This window comes from Barbus barbus, assembly GCF_936440315.1.
Source record: "Barbus barbus genome assembly, chromosome: 39".
Classification (NCBI taxonomy): Eukaryota; Metazoa; Chordata; class Actinopteri; order Cypriniformes; family Cyprinidae; genus Barbus; species Barbus barbus.
In genome coordinates, this window is record NC_136717.1 from 16,923,761 (window position 1) to 16,950,993 (window position 27,233).

General features: G+C 34.6%; 1 protein-coding gene across 2 annotated transcripts in view; it reads right to left on the reverse strand.

Annotated features, from left to right (window-relative positions):
• LOC306858219 (protein shisa-like-1a) overlaps positions 1 to 20,601 on the reverse strand; it is a 33,735-nt gene extending 13,134 nt beyond the window's left edge. Inside the window, exons 1-2 of one of the 2 annotated variants that reach the window (XM_079398647.1) lie at positions 20,360 to 20,601; positions 9,108 to 9,245 (exon numbers count right to left, since the gene is read on the reverse strand). In XM_079398647.1, coding sequence (XP_079254773.1) covers positions 9,108 to 9,174 — 67 coding nt within the window. In that variant the 5' untranslated portion in view covers positions 9,175 to 9,245; positions 20,360 to 20,601. The remainder of the gene's footprint in view (positions 1 to 9,107; positions 9,246 to 20,359) is intronic. The other variant, XM_079398646.1, reaches the window with a different exon arrangement.
• Between the last annotated feature and the right edge of the window lie 6,632 nt (positions 20,602 to 27,233).

Consider the following 27,233-nt stretch of genomic DNA (forward strand, 5'->3'; position numbering starts at 1 on the left):
TGTCTTCAGTAATTAGAGCTCTGGCTGCTAAATGCAGCCAGATTCATTAAATACGTCCTTTATGACTTTCTGAAGTCTGTCATGTGACACTTCAACTGCAGAACCGTAACCACTGTAAACGTTTTTAATATCATAAGTGACATAACAAACATGTTCGTCTCGAGCCAAAGCGGACAGCTTCTCAACTCATGAACTAACTAACTGTCAAACAATCTTGGCACCAGTAATTGCTCAGATAATGAAGTTCACAGAGTCTCTGAAAACATTCTAATGGCACGGCCAAGTATCTTGGCCATTCCTCTTTTTTTTCATGAAAAATTCTGCGCTCATCAACAATGCCCATAGACTCACTTTCAAAGTGCACCTGCTCATCTCTAAAGCTTCATATTGATCTTTACGGAAAAGAAGAAAGCACTGTGCCATCATTTGCATATAGATGAGAGCTGTATGAGAATGCACTATTGGTAAGTGGAATGGACAGGAACACTAGAGTTGGATCTCTGTGAATTTGATGGACCTCGCTGTCCGTTTGTACAGTGTATTAATATTTGTGCCGGAGGCGTTCTTGCTCTGAACTGTACACCTGAGAGTCATACTGTTGTGGAAGAAATTGCTGAGATTTTATGCACCTGTAAAAAATAAAATAAAATAGTGAAATGTATGGTAAAAACAACAACAACAAAAAAACCAGCAGCTATATAGTTGTCAGAACTATTTAGGTGTTATATATTAAGTTTAACTGTTAAATTACAGTATTTTTTGTTTAAAGCATGTGCAAGATTTTCCTTGAGAAACCGCACTGAAGAAATAGTTCACCAAAAAGGAACATTTGCTGAATATTTACTCACCATTAGGCTGTCCAAGATGTAGATGAGTTTGTTTCTTCATCAGAACAGATTTATAGAAATGTAGCATTCGATAACTAACTTCACAGTGGATCCTCTGCAGTGAATGGATGCCGTCGAAATGAGAGTCCAAACAGCTGATAAAAGCATCACAATAATCAACAAGTAATCCACAGAGCTCCAGTCCATTAAATAATGTCTTGTGATGTGAAAATCTCTGTGTTTGTAAGAAACAAGTCCATCATTAAGACCTTTTAACTTTAAACTGTCACTTCTGGACAAAATCTGAGAACATTTCCTCCAGTGAAAAAGTCCATCCCCTGTTGTCCTCTCACATCAAAATCCACCAACAGATTTGTTTAGAACAATTTTAGACTGTTTCCACTTGTAAACAGTGCCTGATCTGTGAATATTTCTCTCCTGATTCAGACGAGACCACTTTTTCCACTGGAGATAGGAGCATTATGGATAGAGGACATATATGTTAATACAATTAAATAGTTTGTTACAAACATGCAGCTTTTTACTTCACAAGATTTGAATCGATTGTGTGGATTACTTGTGGATTATTGTGATGTTTTTATCAGCTGTTTGGACTCTCATTCTGACGGCACCCATTCACTGCAGAGGATCCATTGGTGGGCAAGTGATGTAATGCTACATTTTTCCAAATATGTTCTGGTGAAGACACACTCATCTACATCTTGGATGACCTGTGAGTGAATAAAATTTCAGCAATTTTTCATTTTGGGTGGACTATTTTTTATTTCAAGGCAATTATTCTGATTCATATCACAACAATGAATGAGCAGAGAAGGGGTTCACGCTTGGAAAAGACTCGCAAGAACTGGAATAGAAACAAGAACTTTTAACGTTAATCGCCGTGAATCGAAGTTGAATAAGAGAGGCAAAAAATATTATGACTCAGGAAACAATTTAATGTTTGCCGCATTTGACCCCTTGCTAAGCACCAAAACGTCCAATTACGTGAGTGCGCAGGCATACAGAGAGCCTGCTAATGATCGGAATAAATCAGTGCTGACAGCAGCGTGGGCCAGAGAGCCCTCCAGTGCCACCTTTGACCCTATAAAGAGCCCAGTATTACAGGGGAAGTTATTTGGCAGTGCTCAGGTTATGTATCCATCAAACAAATATGCAAAAAGTCAGGCAATAAGGCAGGTCTCTCATATTTGGAAAGGGGGAAAAAGAACAAAAGAAAAACCTGGGGTGTGAAATGAAAACCACCTGTTGGAGATTTTTTTCGTTCTCTTTTCCACTGTGGCAGCGGGAGTATTTAAGTGTTTTTATTTTGGTACGCCACATAATCAGCACTCACTATGGTTTTCTGCGCTGACAGGCAACACCTTGGTTCATGCTCATTTCACCAGAAATATAGTGAGAATGAAATGTGAATGCATGTGCAATGTGTCCAGGCGAACAAACACCTTTCTAACAGGTCTGAAACCATAACATCAACCCATAAAATGGTGTGTACACTACTGTTCAAACATTTGGGGTTGGTGAATGATTTTATTCAGCAAGGATGCATTAAATTGATAAGAAGTGAGTAATGGCATTTCTATTGTTAGAAAAGATTTCCATTTTAAATAAATGCTGATTTTTCAAACATTCTATTAATAAAATTATCACTGTTTTCACCAAAAATATTAAGCAGCACAGCTGTTTTCAACAAAAAATGAATATTTCTTGAGCACCGAATCAATATTAGAATGATTTCTGAAGGAACGTGACACTGAAGACTGGAGTAATGATGCTGAAAATTCAGCTTTGTCATCAAAGGAATAAATTACATTTTAAAATCTATTAAAATGTAAAACAGCTCATTTAAGTTGTAACAATATTTCACAATATTACTGTTTTTAATGTATTTTAATTGTGATTTTATGTCTCACAATGTGGCTTTATTTATTATTTTTTAACTTTTTCTCACGATTACCATTTTTATATTGTACTCTAAGGTGGAAACAGGCTTCCATAGCTTAATGTTGGTTTGGTGTTAGTCTCATTAGTAAAAGAAATATTTGGAAATAAGTGATGTAATCTTTGCTGCCTTCAGCAGTCTGATGACAAATGATGAGAATAGTTTAGTCTTCAACAAAATAGATATAGCAAAATAAATCTAATGTAAATTTAGCATGCAAAGAGCAGCACCGTGATTCGTTTTTCTAGCATTTTTAGTCTTTTTAATTCAGCACAAATGTGTGTTAATGCAATCTGTTAATTAATCCTGAATTAATAAAAACATTGTTCATTTGTTCATTAAATAATTAAGTCACTTTTAGAGTATAAATAACATATTTATGCAATAAAACTCAAATGTGTTATCAGTAAATACACAGTTCATATACAGAACTAGTCAAAAGCGACACTGATTTAATGAGTTTACCAGTAGGCTCAGTAAGTGCGACAAATTAATTCAGTAGCCATTCAGACATAAGTTTTTGATTCACTGAAAACAACCAGACTGTTGTGTCTGCTGTATGTTTTGTGAATTCCAGGGTTCTATACAAGTGCAGAAGCACAGTGTTTTATCCGTGTTGGTGGAAGAGTGCACATTCAGGAACCATAAACAGAACCGAAAGTCATAAATCATTTAGTTTTTTTAAACCATAGAACCGGTTCCCAGTCCTACTTAACACTGAGCTTGGCAAGTGCTCTTCTTCAGGCTTCTGCTCTTTCAGATAGTTCAGCTGAGAGAGATATGTCTGAATGCTCAAAAGTGCACCGTGACGTCTCTCTTTGCATACAAAAGGCACACAAGACATTTGCTCAGAGAAAACCAAAGATGAATAGCGAACTCTTTCATGCCTATTGAAGTGAGCTCAGTCAAGAGAGTCTACTAAATGTTTTATGGATACTCGCGTTACCATAAATGGATAGGATTATGACTATTAACCTCGGGGAACCGCATATTTTGGATGGGGTAGAATGCCTCGTGAAGTCAAACACGAGCTGTGTGGAATCGTAAAGGTGAAAGTTCACCCTCTTGTGGGAGTTTTGGCAGATGAAGGGAGTCAGCATGCGTTTTCTGGCAGAGAGAGCAGACCTGGTTGTGTTTTATAAGATGGTGGATTGTAGCTCTCGCTCATTATAACTAGTTACATGACTGCAAAGAACATTTCATGAAAGAAATATTAAATATTCACAGATGTTTGAATAAGGGTTTTGTCCTCAAGTTACTTTTGGGAAATTGTGTCTATGTTAGAATTAACATGTCTGCACTCACTGAAGAATGGCAGCGAAATGGTTTATGAATGACACTGTGCGCCATTTCTCCATGTTGTTCAGCAATTAGGTTTGTGGAAAAAAGAACTCTGTTCTCTGCTTCTTGCCATGCTCACTTTGGGGACAGGTTTCGCTTCATTTGAGATATTTATCTCTTCTGTGTCGGGTGAGATATGGCTCAGGAGTTACATAAACAGTCTCAAAAGTCTGTGTGTGATACTTCTGGCTCCGCTTGTCTGTTGAAGTATCCTGGGGTGAATTCACTAAACAGTCGTGCCACTTCAGTGTGCACTAATTCAGCACAAAAACGCTCTCAATCCAGTTTAAGCAGACGCTAAATGCATTGAAATGTGACATTTTGAGTAATTAGCATTTTCTGTTTTATTTTTTTTAACTTGAAGTTTATTGAAACTTTGAACCTTTAGACAAAATATGTAAAAAAAGATAATAATAATAATAAAATGTCTCTATGTATCATATTTAATAAATTAGCATTTAATGGTCATTTAATTAATCGCAACAAAAATATTTTCAATGCATTTACAATCTTTGAAGAATTATTCTTGGTTTAATTTAATTGTTTATAAAGTAAGTATCTTTGCTTTTTGGCAGTCAAAAACAGCCACAAAATTATATTTATATGTAAATATCAACTTTTATGCAAATATATATATATATACATACTACTATTCAAAAGTTTAGGGCTGGTAAGACTTTGAAATTCTTTTCATGTCTCACATGCTCACTAAGGTCATAAATCACAGTAAAAACAGTCATATTGTGAAATAATATTACAATTTAAAATAATTATTTTCTGTTTTAATATATTTTAAAATATCAATTATTCCTGTTATGCCAATTCTGATTTTTTTTGCTCTTTTTGAATTTTTAATATCACACGATCCTTTCGAAATCATATATATGCTGCTTTAGTGCTCAAGATTTCTTATTATTATCAATGTTGAAAACAGTTGTGCTGCTGAATATTTTTGTAGAAACCATATTATTATTATTTTTTTCTGGATTCTTTGAAAAGAAATGTATATGAACTTAAAAAGAAAAAAAGTAATATTATAAATATCTGTCACTTTTATTAATTTAATGCATTTTTGCTGAAAAAAAAAATTAATAATAAAAAAAAAAGGATCCCAAACTTTTGAATTGGAGTATATTTATATATCATAGTGGAGCAATGCTGTACAGTCAAATATTCCAGATTGCGGCAGTCTCCTGAATTATCCATAACCTAGCGCTCAAACCTCGCTTACAAGATTGGGAATTGCTCTGTGCAAATTGCATTCAGACAATTTTTTTGTCCGTGTTTGGGCCGTTACCTGATTTGCATAATTCCTTTAGTGAATCAGGTGCTAAAACAACACAAACAGCATTTGCAAATAAACGACTATCAACAGGCACAATTCATTCTTAGTAAATTCCCCCTGAGTGAGGTACGTCTGGCTAAGCTTGTCTTGAAACATTACAGAGCGAGTGAACGGGACTACAAAATGAAAAGGTATTTGTATAAATATTCCCCAAATATTTCTTTAATATTTCCCTCATTCAGTTCCTCTCCCTCTCTTACATCCTGTTACAACAGCATAGTCTTCGAAGCTGGATCCAAACACACATCTGTCATCGCCCCGGCCTTTAATATAATGGCAGAATCAGGTTTGAGGCTTTTGTACTGGCTGTTTGTCTTACAGGAAATGTGGATGTAGGTATTGAATTCATCCGAGGGCCATTTGATGAAATGTTTGGTGAGATTCTATTGAGTAGATGAACAGTAGTAGTGGCTTATGCTTTGCATTAAGGTTTCCATTTAGTGAGTTTTGCTGGGAGTTAAGTTGAAGAGTGAAAAATGTAGATTAGATTCTGATTGAATTCAGTTGAATGTAAATTGCATGCAAGTTGTTGAACCAGAGGTTTATTAAAAAGTCAGAAAAGACTTTCCGTACAGATGAGATCATTTGTACGTCAAATTTGCCAGAATAAACCATGTATGAACTCCACAGCTTCAAGTATGTGATCATATCTTCATAATAAAGACAGTGTTATTTAATCAAAAATATAAATATACAAATAATATATATATGGAATGCATAATTTTGTGACTAGTACTAAGTCCTAAGATTTGTTTGCAGGTTTTGTTCCAGGATGGTTATGGATTTTTTTTTTTTTTGGAATAAAATAAAAATAATCTGTAAAAATGTATAATAATATATATTTAATACTAATAATACTATATATATATATATATATATATATATATACACACACATATGACCCTGGACTACAAAACCAGTGTTAAGTGTCAAATTTTCGAAATTGAGATTTATACATCAATATATACAAATTATACAAATATTTTTGTACAACGCTGAATATATAAGCTTTCCATTGATGTATGGTTTGTTAGGATTGGACAATATTTGGCAGAGATACAGGAATTTGAAAATCTGGAATTTCAGGGTGCAAAAAAATCTAAATACTGAGAAAATTAAAATTAAGATTGCAATTTTAAAATTGTCCAAATGAAGTTCTTAGCAATGAATATTACTAATCAAAATTTAAGTTTTTATATTTTTACAGTAGGAAATTTACAAAATATCTTCATGGAACATGATCTTTAATGTCCTAATGATTTTTGGCTTAAAAGAAAAATCAATAATTTTGACCCATGCAATGTAATTTTGGCTATTGTTATAAATATACCCCAGCGACTGGTTTTGTGGTCCAGGGTCACACACACACACACACACACACGCGCACACACACACGCACACACGCGTGCACACACACACACGCGCACACACACACACGCACATATCTATCTATCTATATCTATATATATATATATATATATATATATATATATATATATATATCAGTCGTGGTCAGAATTATTGGCACCCTTGGTAAATATGATCAAAGAAACCTCTGAAAATAAACCTGAATTATTAATCCTTTTGATCTTTTATTAAAAAAACCCCACAAAAATCTAACCTTTCATTGAACTAAAACAATTGAAAATGGGAGAAAATCTCGTTATGAAATAAATGTTTTTCTCAAATACACGTTGGACACATTTATTGGTACCCCTAGTAATTCATATTCATATTCACAATTTTGAGCACTCCAGGGTGATGAAATTATCCAGCCATGGCTTCCTGTTTCACAGAAATATAAATAGGAGGGAAAACAAAGCCCAAATTCCATTAATCATCCATCACAATGAGAAAAAACAAAGAATATATTTCTGATGCGCAGCAAAAGATAACTGAGCTTCGCAAATTAGTGAAGTGGCTTTAAGAAAAGAGCTAGAGCAGTAAAAATTCCCATTTCCACCATCAGGGCAATAATTAAAATTTCCAGTCAACAGAAAATGTTATGAAACTGCCTGGAAGAGGACGTGTGTCTATATCGTCCTAATGAGACGATACGGCACAGTGAGAAGGAGAGTTTGAGTGGCTAAAGACTCTCCAAGGATCACAGCTGGAGAATTGCAGAAAATAGTTGAGTCTCGGGGTCAGAAAATCTTTTTTAAAAAAGGTCAAACAGAAAAAAAAAAAAAAAAAAGGTCAAACAGCACCTACATCACCACATGTTGTTTGGGAGGGTTTCAAGAAAAATTCTCCTCGCTCATCCAAAAACAAACTCCAGCATATTCAGTTATCAGACACAACTGGAACTTCAAATGGGACTGGCTCCTATGGTCAGATGAAACTAAAAAATTATCTTTTTAGCAGCAAACACTCAAGATGGGTTTGGTGAACACAGGGATAAAAAATACCCCATGTGTACAATGAAATATACTGCTGTATTTTTGATGTTGTGGGCCTATATTTCTGCTGGAGGTCCTGGACATCTTGTTTAGACGCATGGCATCATGGATTCTATCAAATACCAACAGATAAAAAAACAATAAGTGACTGACTCTGTTAGAAATCTTATAATGGGTCATTTGTGGATAAAAAACAATACAAAAATGGGTCACTGGGCACAAAACCAAGCTTCTACTATGGCCATTCCAGTCCTCTAACTTGAACCCTGTAAAAAATGAGTGAGGTGAACTGAAGAGAAGAAGCACCGTCATGGAGCTAGGAATCTGAAGGATCTGGAGTGATTCTGGATGAAGGAATGGTCTCTGATCTCTTGTCAGGTGTTTTCTAACCTCATCAGGCATTATAGGAGAAAATTTTGAGCTGTTAAACTGGCAAAAGGAGGTTACAAAAAGTATTGAATAAAAGGGTGCCGTTAATTGTGGCCAGTGTGTATTAGAGAAAAACATTTATTTCATAATGATATTTCCTCCCATTTTAAATTCTTATCCAATGAAAGGTTAGATTTTTGTGAATTTTTTTAAATAAAAGATCAAAAGGATTAACAATGCTGATTAATTTTCACAGCCTTCTTTGATCATATTTACCAAGGGTGCCAATAATTCTGACCACAACTATATATATATATATATATACATATACATACATACATACATATACATATATACACACACACACACACACACATACATACATATACATATGCATATATATATATATATATATATATATATATATGTATATATTTGTGCCATTACCTGACCAAAAATGGCAAATGCTTATTGGAATTGTTACACAACTGGTAAACTAACTTTTTAGGACATTTCAGTTTATTTTGCACATGCTAGATGGCCTATGAATTGCTTTCAGTGACATAATAGACATTACTTTACCCTCTGCACGAGTTTGATGCTTGTCTAACAAATCACTGCACACTTTGCCAGGAAAAATGAACAAATAGGTCAGTTTTGAATCTTAAATGTCTCATGTTGAGTAATCAGTCCAAATGCAGTCATCAGTAACCAAGTCAGATCCTTAAAATTGTGACTCATTCTGCAACATATCCAAGTCATGACTTCTGAGGGCTCGTGCCTGACTGAGATTGTGTTCTAATGTAAGAAAGCAAACCTGCATAGAAATAATATTCATATGCAATACCTGTTTGATCTGGTCTTACCTGCAGTGGACAGCAGAATAAAGATGACGGCTAGGGTATTAAAGGACCAGCGGCCGTTCATGGTCATCTCTCAGCCCTCATGAGGAAAGTCAACACACTCTCATTTCTCACCGCCTGGTGGTCATTTTATTCTGAAAGCTTTGGAAGAAAACACACACACACATACACACACAATATACAGGTGTTTAAACTTTATATTCTCTGAACAAGACTTAAAAATTCAGTCATCATTTACTAACCATTTCAACATGAAATGTAATGGAGTGAACAACTCGTGCATTATTTTAACAAAGACATCTGTTGGGCTTGAGTTACACATGCAATAACTGATAAGATGGAGCTACAGCTGGTGTTACACCGATCCTTTCATTATTGCTGTCAAAAGGGAACTGTGAGAGACTTGAGATTTGAGAATATTGATGAGGAGAATCTTGGTTTGAAAAATGCCACACAATATGCGCTCTTACAGCATGTTGCAAAGGATTAAATGTGATAAGTCCTTATTGATGATTCTGTTTGTGCTCGTCTCTGCATGTGCTCTCTCTGATGAAAAGCACATTTTATAACAGAGCAATATGAATAAAGCTCATATTGCTCCCAACACATTATATCAAATCAAATCTCTCTGTCTAAAGCCTTTTCAAATCCTCCGTATCCTCCCAGACCCTCGTGCAACTGTCGTGAGACACATAAGAAAAAATATAAGATGTGCCAAAGAGGGTGTGTTTGGAATAAAATACTAGCTACTGCATGCCATGCAGTATAACTGCATACTTTTTTGTGTATTGTATATGGTCAGAGCCATGGCCTTGTGGTTATTACATCATGTGCACAATGTGGGAATGAGCTCAAATCCGGCTTTGTGTATTTTCCCATAACTATTGCAGTTTTGATTTAAATAAAAGTGCCAAAAAAGCCAAAACAATGCTTTGTAAAATAAGATAGATAATAGGAAATATATATTTTGATGATCATACATTAATATTGGTTAATTTAAATACTACAGGTTTATATATTTTAGATATTAATTTAATAATTGATAATAATTATTTAATTATTACATTACATTTTTAAAGTAAATATCAAATGATGAGTTAGTGATAATTAATTAATTTTAATTGATTATTAATTTAATAAAATATTTTTTCCCATTTGATTGTCAAATGGAAAATGTTCTAATGTTTGGCAGTCCAATCAATCAATCAATCAATCAATCAATCAATCAATCAATCAATCAATCGATCATATTAAGTTCTGGTTTATGTTATTGTTTCATGTGGGCAACATTTCACATTTTCAAATATTTGTGTGTGTGTGTGTGTATGTGTGTGTGTGTATGTATGTGTGATCTATTTATATTAATATTTATTCAATATTATATATTTATTAAAATAATTGTGATTAATTTATAAACTATAATGCTCAAATATTTACTTTAATGGACAATTATGAATTTAATATTATTTTAATAATCAAATTTAATATTATTATTTTTTTTTTTATAACTTGATTTATTAAATTTTTATTTGCCAGTGCAGTTAACTTAAAACTTAAAATTAAAATAAATAAATACTTACATGCATAAATAAATAAAGTCACTATCATTTACGGTTTATTTGTCATTGCCTGCCTGTATTGTAATTAAATATAAAGTCAAATCAAGCATATTGTGTTCTGGAACACTCTATCCTGGCACATTTTGTCAAATGTTGTAGGTCATCCGTTCTGTGCACAGCATGTGTTCTTCATGAGAAGCAGTAGTATGTTATACGGTACCTAGAGACTAGCAAAGGATGCTGAAAGGGGCCAACAGGAGGACCACATGGAATAGATGCATGTGACCTACCTAAGCCAGAGATCTTCATTCAGGAAGAGAGGAAATATGCCCCCTAAGCTCAACCAACTATTGGTTAAATGTAGCTGCACTGCATAATGCATGCATTGGACAAATGGGGTTTATGGGAATATGTGCTTAGTGTGTGTGTGTGTGTCTCTCCAGATATATATTTATCATCAATCTTTCTTATCTTTCTCTGTGTGTTTATACAGCAGTCAGCATGTCTGTGTTTGGTTTACAGCAACACTCGCTCAAAGCTGGCCGTCTGTCATAACACGTCACCATGCCAATCCGCCTCTGTCACCCATGCAGGCCTCTGAATGGCTTGTTGGCAGTGAGAAACACTCCCTCTTGCCAACATGAAGAAAACAAACCACACACAGTTACACACACACACACCAGAAACGAATAATGTGTATCAATACGCATTCATATTCGGATAAGCCTATGGCACAGATAAACACACCCTAAAATATTAGCTTCCAGACATATTATCTATTTGATTTCAAATCCTCCTGGTAACAGATAAGGTATGTTTGTTTGTATCCAGTGTGGAGATAATCAATAATCAACACTGTGTGTTATTATATATTGCCTCCTGTTTTTACAGGAATCATATATTACTGTGCAGTTACAGAATCATATTGCGCACCCTTGAGTCTCAACAATCAGATTTCCCGCTTTTTCTGAATTCCAAATGAGGTAATGACTGTTTACTTAGTCATTATGCCTTAAGTCAAAGCTGATATCTTCATATCTTAATCATATAAAGAAAACAGCTCTGTTTGTGTTTATTGTTGCTTTAATACTCCACCGAGGTCTGAGGAGATACCGAACATCTGCTGTTTGAAACCAAAGTTGCACTTTTATATGCTAAAAGCAGTAAACAAAAAACATACGGTGAAAGAAAAACAGTGTCCTACGCACATGCAAACAGCTTTAGTGTTACCGTGGAAACTCAGAGACATTCAGAAAGTATGTGAACAATAAATGGACAGTTTAGCCAAAAATGAAAATGACGTCATTGTTTGCTCACCCTCATGGCGTTCCAAACCTGTATGACTTTTTCTTTTTTGTAACACGGAAAAGATATTTTGAAGACTGTTTCAAGACTGTTTTGTCCACAGGAAATGTCTGTGGAGTTTTGTATCGTAAAAACAAGACAAAACAAAACAAACGATGACAACAACAAAAGAAGACTAAGATATTTTTCTGCTTTGTAAATAAGAAAATTTATATTAAATGTTTTATATATAATATTTATATATAATATTAATATAATATATTAATATTGATTTAAATATTATACATATATACATATGCATATTTAAAATATGATATACTTAATTATATGATATACATAATTATTAATATTATAATATTATTTAATAAATTCAAATTATTGATTTGATTTTAATAATCATACTTACATTTAGTATATTAATGAATGAAAATGTATTTATTTATCATATATATGATATTACTTTATTAATTATAAATTGTATAATAATTGAATTAGGTTAAATCAATTATTGACTTGATTTAATGATGATAATTAATTTATTAATTTAATCATCAATTATTCTTTTTTTTCAGAAGAAGATATTTTGAAGAATGTTTTCACTGTTTTTTTCTTACTGTTACGGGGCGAACGAGACGTGAGACGTGCGGATCCATTTGCAAGCTTTATTAAACAAAGACGTGGGCAAAAAACACAAGCAGGATCAAAACATCAGCACACAGGTATGGCACAGACAAGATACAAGAATAATCCAGAGGGCTAGCGTAGGTCTTTGATTGGTGAACAATATGCAGAGGGCTTGACAACAGGGGTAATCCAGAAACATGAGCGATAGTCTAGATAAGGTACAAACAGAGGCAAGGGTAAATCCAGGAAACACAGACTAGAAAACAAGAAACAGGTTCCGCAGCTAAAACTAGGGGAGTAATAAATGCAGAACAATACTGGAACTAAACAGAAACACAGAATGGATTGGTAAGGCAGCTAACACGAGGGGAGTGCTATATGCAGAACAATACTAGGCAGAGAGGAAGAGGAAGTCCATGGTTTAAGTAGGGTGTGTGATAATTCTCAAGTGTGAGCTTGTGATTGAGACAGCTGTGTGTACTTAGTGCAATGAATGATGGGAAATGCAGTCCAGGGTAATATGTAACAGGCTGTGTGGTGTGAGAGTCGATTTGATGGAAGAGTGACCACTGGTAGCGAGCGAATGGAAGTCCATGGCCCTGTTTCATGACACATACAGTGAAAATTAGTTTTTCAAAATGTCTTATTTTTATTCTGCTTTGTAAAATTAAGATTACATATGTTTTATATATAATATAAATGTAATAATTTATTTCTAATATATTCATATTGACTTAAATATTATATATAATATACATATACATATTCCAAATATTATGATACTTAATGTATTATAATTATAATATTATTTAATAAATCCAAATTATTAATTTGATTTAATAATTATATTAAAATGTAAATTATACTAATAAATAACCATATATTTATTAATGGTATATATGATATTACAATAATTATTATATATTGTATAATTATGTAATTAAATGGTCAGCTTAATTTAATAATGGTAATTAATTTATTAATTTAATTATCAATTCATTTTTTATTATTATTTTTTTTTTAAATAAAGAGATTTTGAAGAATGTTTTAACTGTTTAATCTGTGGCGTTCAAAAGAACATTGTATAGACATATTCTAAAAATAAAAATAATAATAAACCTATTTTTCAAAATATTTTCTTATAATTCTTCTTTACAAAACAAGATTTTAAAAACATCATCTTTTGGTATCAGTTGTAGTAATATGAATGGCTTCTGTGATTTCCACCATTTAAACCTTAAAGGTTTTAGTATTTTCAGCAAAACTGAAAACAAAGAAAGATACATTGTGTTCCTCAGATGGATGAGTCCCTCAGAAACAGAAGTGTGCTACATATGGCTCTGAAAGCTCTGACATTTGTGTCCAAATCTACTAGCAGTGGCTCTCCTGGCAGTACATCACATAGCGCTTCACAAAAGCACAGAAGAGTGTGAAGGACTTTCTTCTCCCAGAGCTACACTACACTGTGTTTATCTATCCCCTCCGGACCCTTGTGCATGTGTGAGAATGTAGGAGAGAATGGGAGACGCTCCTGTAGTCTTTGAGCAAACGAGAAATCACAAAATTATCCTAGAGCTGCGCTGAAGTCATTGTTTCTCTCTGAAGATCAATTCATATTTATATTCATATGCTCCTCCGCACACCTGCTGCCTCTGACTATTGAATAATAGAGTAGCTACTTACTAATTGTTTGTGAATGTTCTGTTGCTTATTAATTTTTTATTACAGAATGCTTTGTAAACTAATGTCAGTTTAGAAGGAAACAATGCCAGATTGTCAGAAGATTCAACAACATCCTTTGAGACAAGTTCCTTTCAGTTTTTTGACAGAACTGGGTAGAGGAGGTCTGTAATACTTGAAGAGAAGTATCCGGACCGTTACCATTCCCAGTCATCTCAGTGGCAGTTTTTGGTCCAGGACTCGAGTAGTAGACAGGTAAAAATATACAACAAAGAATAGGCTACTTGCAAAGCATACATGTCTACTTTTTAATGTCCGTCTATGGAGAAAGATGCTTTTTTTGTTCACAGAATGCTATCAGCAATTGCTAACTGGATCATGCTAACTAGCCAAACTTGTTGGGTAAAGGAGCTCATCTGACTGGACAGACTCTATAGACATCTTAATGTGAAAGTAATACTATATTCAAAAGTCAGTCAATATATCATGATTTTGGATTGTTTTGCTCGTTAAATCTGACTGATATTCTCTGAGGCCTCCGAAATGTGCATGAGACGGATCTGGCACGGAAAAAGAGCCTTTACAGAGCTCAACGCTCACTATCTGACTGCACTATTCATATTCAAAAGCACCGCAGGACCAAATGCAAAGTGATACAGAATTTAAAAAATGTCCCTCAGTTATTGGTCTTTTGCTTTCTGCTTGGCAATTTGAAATAGCAAAGAAACGTCCACTAGCACTCTAGCAACTTTACTGTGAAAGGATAAAGTCAACTGTCAGCTCACAAAAAGCAGTCCATTTTAGTAAATGCAAATCTATGAGGGTAATGGAAAAAACGATTTTCCAAAATGTCAGATTTGTACTTTTATGCATTTGGTAGTCTAAAAAAACCTCTAGACTGCATCCAGGGATTAATGTGCTGGGATGAATTGAGAATGTGTGTTGAACACTGAGGAAAGGGAAGGGTACATTTAGATAGCATGAACTAACGTCATTAGCACTGCAGATGGTACAGTCTGTTCTCTGCTCATCCCCATAGTTACCATCAATACCCCTTACCTAAAATCACAAAGAATGGCACAGGGATAAGTACCTTCAAACACCTTAAACATCAGAGTACTGGCATTGTTGTGTTCTGCTTTGAATTTACTCTTTGCTATTCAGAATGAAAAATTATTATTATTATGTACAGTGGTGTGAAAAAGTGTTGGCCCCCTTCCTGATTTTTATTTTTTTTTTGCATGTTTGTCACACTTTAATGTTTCAGATCATCAAACAAATGTAAATATTAATCAAAGATAACACAAGTAAACACAACATGCAGTTTTTAAATGTAGGGTTTTTTTTATGAATGGAAAACAAAATCCAAACCCACATGACCCTGTGTGAAAAAGTGTTTGCCCCCCTCCCCCCTGTTAAAACATAACTGTGGTTTATCACACCTGAGTTCAGTTTCTCTAGCCACAACCAGGCCTGATTACTGCCACACCCTGTTCGCAATCAAGAAATCACTTAAATAGGACCTGCCTGACAAAGTGAAGTAGACCAAAAGATGCTCAAAAGCTACACATCATGTTGAGATCCAAAGAAATTCAGGAACAAATGAGAAACAAAGTAATTGAGATCTATCAGTCTGGAAAAGGTTATAAAGCCATTTCTAAAGCTTTGGGACTCATTAAAGCACTAAAGCATTATCCACAAATGGCGAAAACATGGAACAGTGGTGAACCTTCCCAGGAGTGGCTGGCCGACCAAAATTACCCCAAGAGCGACTCATCCAAGAGGTCACAAAAGACCCCACAACAACATCTAAAGAACTGCAGGCCTCACTTGCCTCAGTTAAGGTCAGTGCTCATGACTCCACCATAAGAAAGATACTGGGCAAAAATGTCCTGCATGGCAGAGTTTCAAGACGAAAACCGCTGCTGAGCAAAAAGAACATAAAGGCTCATCTCAGTTTTGCCAGAAAATACTCTGTGGACTGACGAGACAAAAGTTGAACTTTTTGGAAGGTGTGTGTCCCATTACATCTGGCGTAAAAGTAACACAGCATTTCAGAAAAAAGAACATCATACCAGCAGTAAAATATGGTGGTGGTAGTATGATGGTCTGGGGCTGTTTTGCTGCTTCAGGACCTGGAAGACTTGCTGTGATAAACGAAACCATGAATTCAGCTGTCTACCAAAAAATCCTGAAGGACAATGTCCGGCCATCTGTTCGTAACCTCAAGCTGAAGCGAACTTGGGTTCTGCAGCAGGACAATGATCCAAAACACACCAGCAAATCCACCTCTGAATGGCTGAAGAAAAACAAAATGAAGACTTTGGAGTGGCCTAGTCAAAGTCCTGACCTGAATCCTATTGAGATGCTGTGGCATGTTCATGCGCTAAAACAGACTGATTGCAAGTTATCGCAAACGCTTGATTGCAGTTGTTGCTGCTAAGGGTGGCCCAACCAGTTATTAGGTTTTAGGGGGCAAGCACTTTTTCACACAGGGCCATGTGGGTTTGGATTTTGTTTTCCCTTCATAATAAAAAAACTTCATTCAAAAACTGCATGTTGTGTTTACTTGTGTTATATTTGATTAATATTTAAATTTGTTTGATGATCTGAAACATTAAAGTGTGACAAACATGCAAAAAAAAAAAAAAAAAAATCAGGAAGGGGGCCAACACTTTTTCACACCACTGTATATTTATAATTTAATAATTTATATTATGATAACAAATTGACTGTTGTTGTTATATTAAAAAGTATATTTCTCAAAATAAAATATAATTATTATTAAAATAGAACTTTTCTATAATAATAAAAATTAAACTATACAATAATAATATCTTTAAAAAGTGGCACATTGATGGGAAGACAGCCTGAAAATCAGGGATGTCTGGGGACAGTATGGCCATAACAACAACAACAATAATAATAATACAATGTTTTATGATGATGGTGATTATTATTATTATTATTATTGACATTAAATATTTTATCATGAGCCTTTTAAATAATTTATTAAAAAATCTAATAACAGAATATTTTAAAATGTTATTAAAATATAATGTGTCATCATTAATAAATTATTATTGTTATTATTATTATCACTAATAATTATAATTGTATCTTTATTTATTTAAAATGTAATAATTAGTTTTTTATTATTATACTAATAAAATAACTATTGTTGTTGTTGTTATTATTAAATTAAAATGTATTTTATTATTATTAAATATTATTATTTTAGTATCATTTAAATATTTTGTCTGTATTAATAATAAAACTATACTTTAAACGATTTTATTATAAATTGGCTCATTGGTGGAAACATTCTAAAAATGTGAGCATAGAGAGAATATGGTCATAAATTGGATTTTTTACTATGATCTGCTTTTGATCCTACATTTTTCAGTCATAAGGGTTGACTGCACTGATTGTCCATTTAAATGAGAGATAAACAGCAAATAGCTTTTATTATTTATTTATTTCCACACTTTCTCTGTCCATTTTCTCAGTTCTCAGCCCTCTATTGTTTTTCGTTGCTGTGTTACTAAAGAGCTCTTTTATTGCTTGAGTTTTCTGCTGTAGAGTATGATGGAGAAAGGCTCATTCATTAAACACATTAACACACACTGTCTTTAAGCGACTCAGATGGCCCTGTGTGTTATCATGAACCCGAGGGAAGACTTACCTGCAGTGTGATTGACTGCTCTTGGCTTTAAGCTATTACTGCCTCAGGCGGATTGGTGTTTAAAGCAGAGCATCAGGTGTAAGACTTGGACAGACTCAGAGAAATTAGAAGATTTTTGCCTTTCAAGTCATGTATTCAAAGCAAACTGGTCAGAGACATCCAGAGCAGGTTGTTTGTAATTGAGAAGAATCTCTTTTTCTCTCTTGTCTCTGTGAAAGGCAGATAACCAATGCTGCTGGGGCAAAAGGGGGCTGAAATATGGCTCTCATTAATACTAGACCCTTTGTTCTCCTCCTAAATGTATTTCTCACCTCAGAGAGATGACGTGTCGAGACTAAAATTAGAAGCCTAAATTTGGCTTTCAGAAAATTTCAGAGAGACCATTTCCTAGACTGTGTTTCCTAAAGGTCTGAGAATAAATAATAATGCCACATTTCTGAATTTAAACTTTGGGATTTCAAAAGTCTTTAACCCCCATGCACAAACACTGAACCCACCATGACTCACCTGGGCTGAGGTGTTTCCTTTCAGGGATGTGTTTCTTTGCCTGTGTTTTTTAAAGATCAGCAATTGATATTTAATATTATTACTTTATGAAATACTTAATTCCGATTGGCCAGTCACAGCTTTTAGCAGATATTTCCTAATATTTGCTGTTGTCCATGGCAATGCTATTTATCAGACAGCAGATCCGAGTAACTGAACAACACTGACGGTATAGTGCAGGGTTGTTATTGTTACTAAAAATAGAATTAAAAAATATTTTTTTGTAATTTAAATTAAGTTTAAATAATAATAATGGAAAACGTAAGTGAAAATAATTTTTTTACCTTAAGCAACTAACTGGAAAATGTTTGAAGTACTGCAATTACTAAAGCTGAAATAAAAACTGAAGATAAATATATATATATATAAAGCCAAAGGCACATAAAATGATTAAAACTTAAGCTAAAATTAATGCAAATAAAAATATTAAATAATAGCTAATGTAAAATATGCATAATATAATCTAATATAATCTAATATAATAATGCTGCCTTATAGTGAGAATGTCCTCAGAGGTACTTTAGTATCAATAGTACTGTAATATTATTACAGTATTATTATTATAATATTATTGTTCTTTTGGTTTGTCATCTTTATTAGGAAATGCATATATCTACATAGGATAATGTATAGGTATGATTATGAAATGTAATATAGCATTAATGTATCTACAATTATACATGTATATAAATACATACACAGATAGTAATATAATTCACATTTTATGTCAGGTGTATCTCTCTGGGTTTTTTTACTGACTGTTCATTATGCCCTAATTTAATTAAGTTTTAATATTTAGCTTTAAAACATTTTAAAATCATTCAAAACTATTTAAATACATCTTAATAAATTGGAAAAAAATATAAATAACAATTATTATTATGAAAAGTATTAATAATTAATATTAATGATTAATATATAATGAGGTTTTAAAGAAATCACAACAGTTCATTCAAATGATTTATTTTATGTATTTTTTATATTTATATTTATTTTTTTATTTTTTTATATTTCTTTATATATATATATTTTTTTTTTTTATTAAAATTAATAATTCAAACCCAGAAGCTTAGAGCAGTAGTATTCTGGTCATGTTGACACTAGATGCGTCAGATTAAGCTGTGAGGGTTTCTGACAGTATGCTGTGGCACTCTATAAAAACCAGCTCGAGGGCTCCATCCAAAATCACTCATCACTGCTCAGCTGAGGATGCATTCTGATAAACTAAAGTATGCTTGAGTACACCAACTGACATCCCAACCTCTCACAGAGAAGAGAGCTGTCAAACACACGCAGACTCGCACACAGTCTGAGAAATAACAGAGGTGAGGGACCCAATTAGTAGTTGTGAAGTGCTGCTGGGATGCTTCTGTTATCTACAAATACACACAGAGGTTGAATGGATGGCCATCTGCTGTTGACTAAGACAAGTTCATTATATTTCCCCATGATCCCTTGTAAAAACAAGAAACTCGTTTGTTTCCAAGTTACCATCTCTCTAGATGTTTCCTTTCCAGTGCCGAGCAAAAGGAAAATTCAGGCACTCAGGAAACACAAATCATTAGCAGTTTCTCTTGAACCTGTCTAATTATCTAAAGCTTGAAGCCCGGATGTATTGATATCCTGTGACCAAACATATCCGTTCCCACAATATTACACATTAGCTCAAAACAGTCAACCTCTTTCACCCAATCAGAAATATCAACAACGTACCGCAACTTGCCTTTGAGTTCAATAAAACCAAAAAGGTCTGTTCCAAGTTCAGCACATGTGAATTAAACATTTGGCTGCGCTTTTGAAAACAGAAAGAAAAGCGCATGTTTTTTTGTTAATGAGAAGCAGAGAGTCAGTCTTACCTCTTTCTGTGTGTCTTTCTCTCTTGTAGAGCCAGTTTGCCTGATGTTACAGCATGTTGAATGAGGCTCTCCGATGGAGAACGGCACACACACACAGGTACACACTCATCCTGCTGTTTTCACTGAGCGTTCAGTCATCTGAAAGAGAAGATGAACGGAGGTAAAGGGGAGGAGAGGAAACACGCACTTCTACCCTCTACCTTCCATGCGCTGGGTCCGTGTGCTTAAACTGAACACAGACTGAGCGAGTGAGAGGCAGAGGGAGGTGTGTGTGTGTGTGTGTGTGTGTGGGGGTTAAGTTCTGCGTATATTGAGAGGATATATTTACTTATATTGAGTAAAACCTGAAATCACCTACATTGTTTGGAGCAGTCAAAGGTCCATGTCCATGAGAAAAACATGCAAAATGTTTTAATTAAAATTTAAAAATGCAGAAAATATTTTAAATTCTTGAAGTACACCCCCCCCACACACAAGAGTTTAAATAATGAGAAAAATTAAACAATAAATGAATGAATAAATGAATAAATAAATAAATTCAAAAGTACACTTTATTTTAATTTCATGCAGCAAACATTAATTCAATCTATATAATCATTTTTTAAAATCATTCTTTTTTTCTATTTTTATTTTGCACGATATATTAGTAACATATTGCCCACATTGGATATGTACGTACATATTAGATATTTCATTATGCATGCTCATTTCAGTCTGTTTTTAGTTTTGCCATGAACTAACACTCAAAAGTTCATTTTTAAAAACACTAATTTTTCATAGTGCACACTATACATTTACTTAATGTGAATTCACTTGTATTTAAAATAATTGATTTATTGTTTGTTTATATTATTGTTTATTAGTTGTTGTTCATTTATGAAAATTATTATTATTATTTTAAAAAACTATTCATTTACATAATATACAATTTGAATGATGTACCTTTATTATTCAGCCATAACATGAAAAAAATTGTTTATTGGATCTAGCTACAACTGTAATATTGGCGCATCACTCCTAGATAGATAGATAGATAGATAGATAGATAGATAGATAGATAGATAGATAGATGATAGATAGATAGATAGATAGATAGATAGATAGATAGATAGATAGATAGATAGATAGATAGATAGATAGATAGATAGATAGATAGATAGATAGATAGATAGATAGATAGATAGATAGATAGATAGATCGATCGATCGATCGATCGATAGATAGATAGATAGATAGATAGATAGATAGATAGATAGATAGATAGATAGATAGATAGATAGATAGATACATGATTTAAACATCTATGTGTGTGTTTATGAGTGGGTGAATGTTGCTGAATCTGTGTGTGTGTGTGTGAGAGTGAGAGAGTGAGAGAGTGAGTGGGTGAGTTCTTCAGCATGTGTAGCAGGATCTGGATATAGTCCAACAGTTGAAGGCAGAAGGTCAGTATTGGCTCACTAATGAGGGATGGTCTAGGTGTGATTCTGACAGCTCGCTAGAGCTCAATCAACCAGTCTTTCTCAAACACACACACACACAGACAGTCGTCCTCCTTGGTGAAGCACAAAATCACCCGTTCCATGGACGTAGATCTTCCCTTCCTGATAGAGAAAGGAGAAAGAGAGAGAGATGAAAAACATGTGTGTGCGTAAGGTCAAGATCTTTCTGTCCTTATATGACCCAAGTGAGAACATTCAAAACCCATCAGTAATACAGTTCAGTTCAGCTCTCTCAGTTGTAAAGCATCAGTATCGCATTTATTCTGCTTGATCTCTGTGTGAAGCTGGAATATGAAACAGAAGCTTAAGAGCTAGAAAGGTCATATAAATGACTGGCTTCTCAATAAGGTGAACATTTGTCATTGCAGAATAATGGAAGGTCTCTGGTACATGTCGTGTGGTTAGATTTATACTTCAGGTAACATATGTTAATTATTTAGATATAAAAGTATGTGCACATCATTGCCCCCACTCCAAAATTCAGAATGAAATTGTTCTATGTAGATACCATTTGAAGACTTGTCTTAGTATTAAAGGTCTGAATGCTGAGCTGCAGCAAAACAAGAAACGTATGTTTCTCTTAAAACCAATAAATTAAAAGAACATTGTGAACAAATTTTCATTGATATAGCTGCTAAAATAATCATTCAGGCTTTATGGAACACAAAGGCTCGATGCAGGTTTGGAGATTCCAAATGAATTTGTCTAGAAAAAAAAATGCAACTTTTCACAACTTCCTTTGAGAGCAGGAAAGTTTAAACTGTTACTAATTTTCCATCTGTTTGTGTTCAAAAAACAAGAAAGATACTGTCAATTACCATCTATTTATTATTAAACTTAATAGCACAATGCTGTTTTTTTAACCTAGGCTATTTTTCTCCAAAAACATACCTATACATACAATTGAATGCAGTTTCTAACAGAACTGAGCACTAGTGGTAGTAAAACACCAACAACTTTTATTCCTTTTCACACAAATTATGATTAGTCAGATTATTGCTATGTTATGTTATGCTATGTTATGTTATGTTATGTTATGTTATTATCAAAAATATGTCAACACACTTTTATCACAGTGCATGATTTGTAAACTAATACATTTTAATGTTTGCAGCACATAACCAGATCCATATATTTGGCTTTTCTGACATAGTAAACTTGCTCAGTAACTCAACTGGTACAGTATTAATTAATTATGGCTGCGCCATGTTTGTGTCATCTGTTAAGTTTGGGGTTGGGTTTAGTGTACATCATTCACTGGACATTTCAAGGCAAGGCAAGGCACGTTTATTTATATAGCACATTTCATACACAATGGTAATTCAAAGTGCTTTACATGAAAGAAAGTAAAAATAGTCATAAAAAATAATAATAATATTGATCACAGCAATAAAAATAAGTAGATTTTTTTTCTAATAATGATAATAAAAACAATAAACTTAAAAACAAATATTCTCAAGCTTTGTTCAATCTCTTCCGCACTAAGTGAGTGGGGAAAAAAAAAACCTTCCAAAACACCTAACTACTTCACTACTTCACCCCCTACTTACTTTGATTATCATATCTGACTTATTCGCTCAAACTTGGGGCGTGCCCCTATCTGTAATGATAGGAATTTAGAGTTGGTCGAGCGATTCACGACTATATCCTCCCTTCTAGCGTCTCACGTTATCTCTGTATTTATTGCTTCAAATGCACTAATTGCCTCTAGGGCATGCATTTTGTCCCTCCCGGACTGTGCACATCTCTCAATCTATAGATGTGCACTCGTACACCTTTACACTTACAGGTGAACCTAAATTATGACACCAATTTTCTTCTGCTGGTGTCCCTCACTCATATCTGAGTGAGTGCATCGCTCCCCCCCTCCTGCACTCCCTCCGCTTACAGACAGTCCCTAACCAGAAACCAAACAAATAGAATTCAGAGGTCCTACTTTAAACACTTGTCTTACTTTGCCCACATTCTCTTTACCATCACAGCACTTAATTTAGCCTTCAGTTTAAAGTTTTAAAATTATATGAAATTGTTTTAAAATCAAAATGATATACAATTAATTTAAAATGTAGAAAATAGAAAATGATTATCACAGCAATAAAAACAAGGAATAATAATCACAACAATAAAAACAAGGAAAATTATATAAAATGAAAGTACAGTGCAATCACTTCGGACGTAGCACACTGCTCATTCAACAAATGCACAGCTAAACAGATTAGTTTTGATTTATAAGTGGATTTAAATGTGGATTTAAATGTGGCTAATGTTTTAGCACATCTGATCTTTTCTGGAAGCTGGTTCCAACTGTACGCGGCATAATAGCTAAAAGCAGACTCCCCTTGTTTTGTGTGAACCCTTGGTGTTTCTAACTGACTCGATCCTAATGATCTGAGTGGTCTGTTAGGTTTATATTCAGTGCGCATATCTGCAATGTATTTGGGTCCTAGGCCATTTAGTGATTTATAAATGAGTAAAGGAACTTTAAAATCAATCCTAAATGTAACTGGAAGCCAGTGTAAGGACCTGAGGACTGGTGTGATATGCTCAGATTTTCTGGTTCTAGTCAGAATCCTGGCAGCAGCGTTCTGGATGAGCTGCAGCTGTCTAATGGTCTTCTTTGGAAGGCCGGTGAGGAGACCATTACAGTAATCCACCCTGCTGGTGATAAAGGCATGAACAAGTTTCTCCAAATCTTGACTGGATTCTTGCAATATTTTTGAGATTATAGTATGCTGATTTAGTTACTGCTCTGACATGACTACTGAAACTAAGGTCTGTCTCCAAAATCACCCCAATATTTTTGATTTGATTTTTAGTTGTTTGACCCCTAGAGTCAAGGTATGCATTCACCTTGAGAACTGCATCTTTGTTTCCAAATGCAATGACTTGAGTTTTCTCCTTGTTTAACTGAAGAAAGTTTTGGCACATCCAACTGTTAATTTCATCAATGCATTGGCAGAGGGAGTCAGTGGGGCTGTATCATTTGGAGATAAGGCTAGGTAAATTTGGGTATCATCAGCATAGCTGTGATGGGCAATTTGGATCTTCCTCATTATCTGACTTAGTGGGAGCATATACAAGCTAAACAAGAGCAGTGCAAGAATTGAGCCTTGTGGGACTCCACATGTCATGGACGTCCACTTAGACTTATGCTCTCCTATACTCACATAATAACCTCTCCCTTCTAAGTATAACCTGAACTAGTTGAGTACCATCCCAGAAAGCCCGACCCAGTGTTCCAGTCTCTCTAGAAGTATGTTATGATCGACAGTGTCAAATGCAGCACTAAGATCTAGTAGTACCAGCACTGATATTTTGCCAGAATCAGAATGAAGACGAATATCATTTATTATCTTAATGAGTGCTGTCTCTGTGCTGTGATGTGCTTGGAAACCAGGTTGAAGATTGTCCAGATATCCATTTGAGTTTAAGTAGTTGTCCAGCTGATTAAAAACTACCTTTTCAATAATCTTACTTATGAAAGGAAGATTTGATATTGGTCTATAGTTCCTCAATATGGTGTTATCAAGATTGCTCTTTTTCAGAAGGGGCTTAACAACTGCAGTTTTCATGGAGTTTGGAAAAGTTCCAGAAAGAAGTGAGGCGCTCACCACTTTTAAGAGATCTGCTTCCAAACAGTTAAACACACTTTTGAAAAAGTGTGTCAAGATAGCAGGTTGACGATTTAAGGTGCTGTACTATTTCTTCCAATATTTTGCTATCAATTGCTTCAAAAACAGACATATTTACTTCTTTTTGAAATTGCGGTCGAACCTGTGTGACCTCTGCATAACTAGAAGATGTGCCAATCGCCTTTCTAATATTATTGATCTTCTCAGAAAAGAAGGAAGCAAACTCATTGCATTTGCTGTCGGAAAACATTTAACCGGGAATCTGATTTGGGGGGTTTGTTAGTCTTTCAACAGTAGAAAAAAGAGTGCAAGTGTTGTTTAAGTTACTGTTTATAAGGTTTGAGAAGAAGGTCTGTCCAGCTTGGCTAGTTCCGCATTGAAAGCATGAAGGCTGATTTTATAGATGCTATAGTGAATTTTGAGTTTCGCCTTCCTTTCGAGATCCGCTCAGCTTTTCTGCATTGTCTTTTCATACTCTGAACTGCTGTTGATTTTCTCCATGTTGATTTTTGTCTTCCATTCTTCCACCAAATGACACTTGCTTGCATTGAGAGACATCTTAAAAGAGCAGCTACACCTATAAAATTAAAGTTAGGAGGGGCTGTTTCATTTAGGACTGTTGCACTGCAGCTGTCTTCTAGCCATGTTTTGGTTAGAAACATAAAATCCAGGTTGTTTGTGGTTATTAAGTCATTGATCAGAAATTATTTATTTTTTAGTGAGCGAATGTTTAAAAATGCTAACTTTTTAGCCGCAGATTAGATGGGCCAGCCGTACGGCTTGAGAAGGCCTTAGACTTTCTATCACGCGATAAAACAGAGATAGAGAAAGCTACAGGCACACTGGGTTCCCGCTTGTTCTGTAAACAATTGTGAAAGTTGCTTCTATCATAGCGGGGACCAGACACACATCACTGAGAGTAGCTATCAGTTGTTTTTGGTTCACCTACAGCCGATGGAGGAGGGTTTGGGCCCTGGCGTTGTGGCAGCAGTCGAAGTGCTCTCACAAGAGGAGGAGGATGAGCTGGGTCCACAGGCTTTGGTGGTTGTGGGGCTCGCTGTTTTTTAGTTGATATCTGGGGGCTTGCACCGAAAAAGTGGGAGAGTTTGGTCCCAGCATTTAGCAGTTCCTGCATTTTCTGTGAGAAGCGTAGAAGTGGAGATGCTGGACAGAGGGAAATTGTGTCTGTTGAGCGGGGCTCTGGCTCTGGTGTTTCCGGTGAAAGTGTTGCAAAATATTATATTCAACATAATATTATTTAGCAGAATTTATGTCTCCACACAGGCATATTTTTCCATTGAGTTTCCATCGAAACTGTCCCACATTCATTCACTAAAACACCCTCACACACCTTTGCAGCAGAATGCTTCGCTACTGCAATACGCAGTACTGCATCGAGCACCTGAAGCAGGACAGCTGCATTATGACACACCTCTGCAGTCCACATGACACGCACTGACACACTTCCACACACACCACGATGAATACCCACACAAACTCTTCTGCAAGTGTGTTTCCTCCTTCTCAATCTCTTTCTCTCTCCCAACACACACACGCCAGCAGATACAGTTCGATATCATGTTCATATTTAATGGCTTACATTTGCTCACATTTATTAAAATATCTCCAATGTCACACCCATATCAACATACACATATTCACCATTCACTCTGAAACCCGGCCACAAATGAGCATGATTCATTTTGACGAGCTGCACACATGAAATTGTGAAGACGCAGCAGT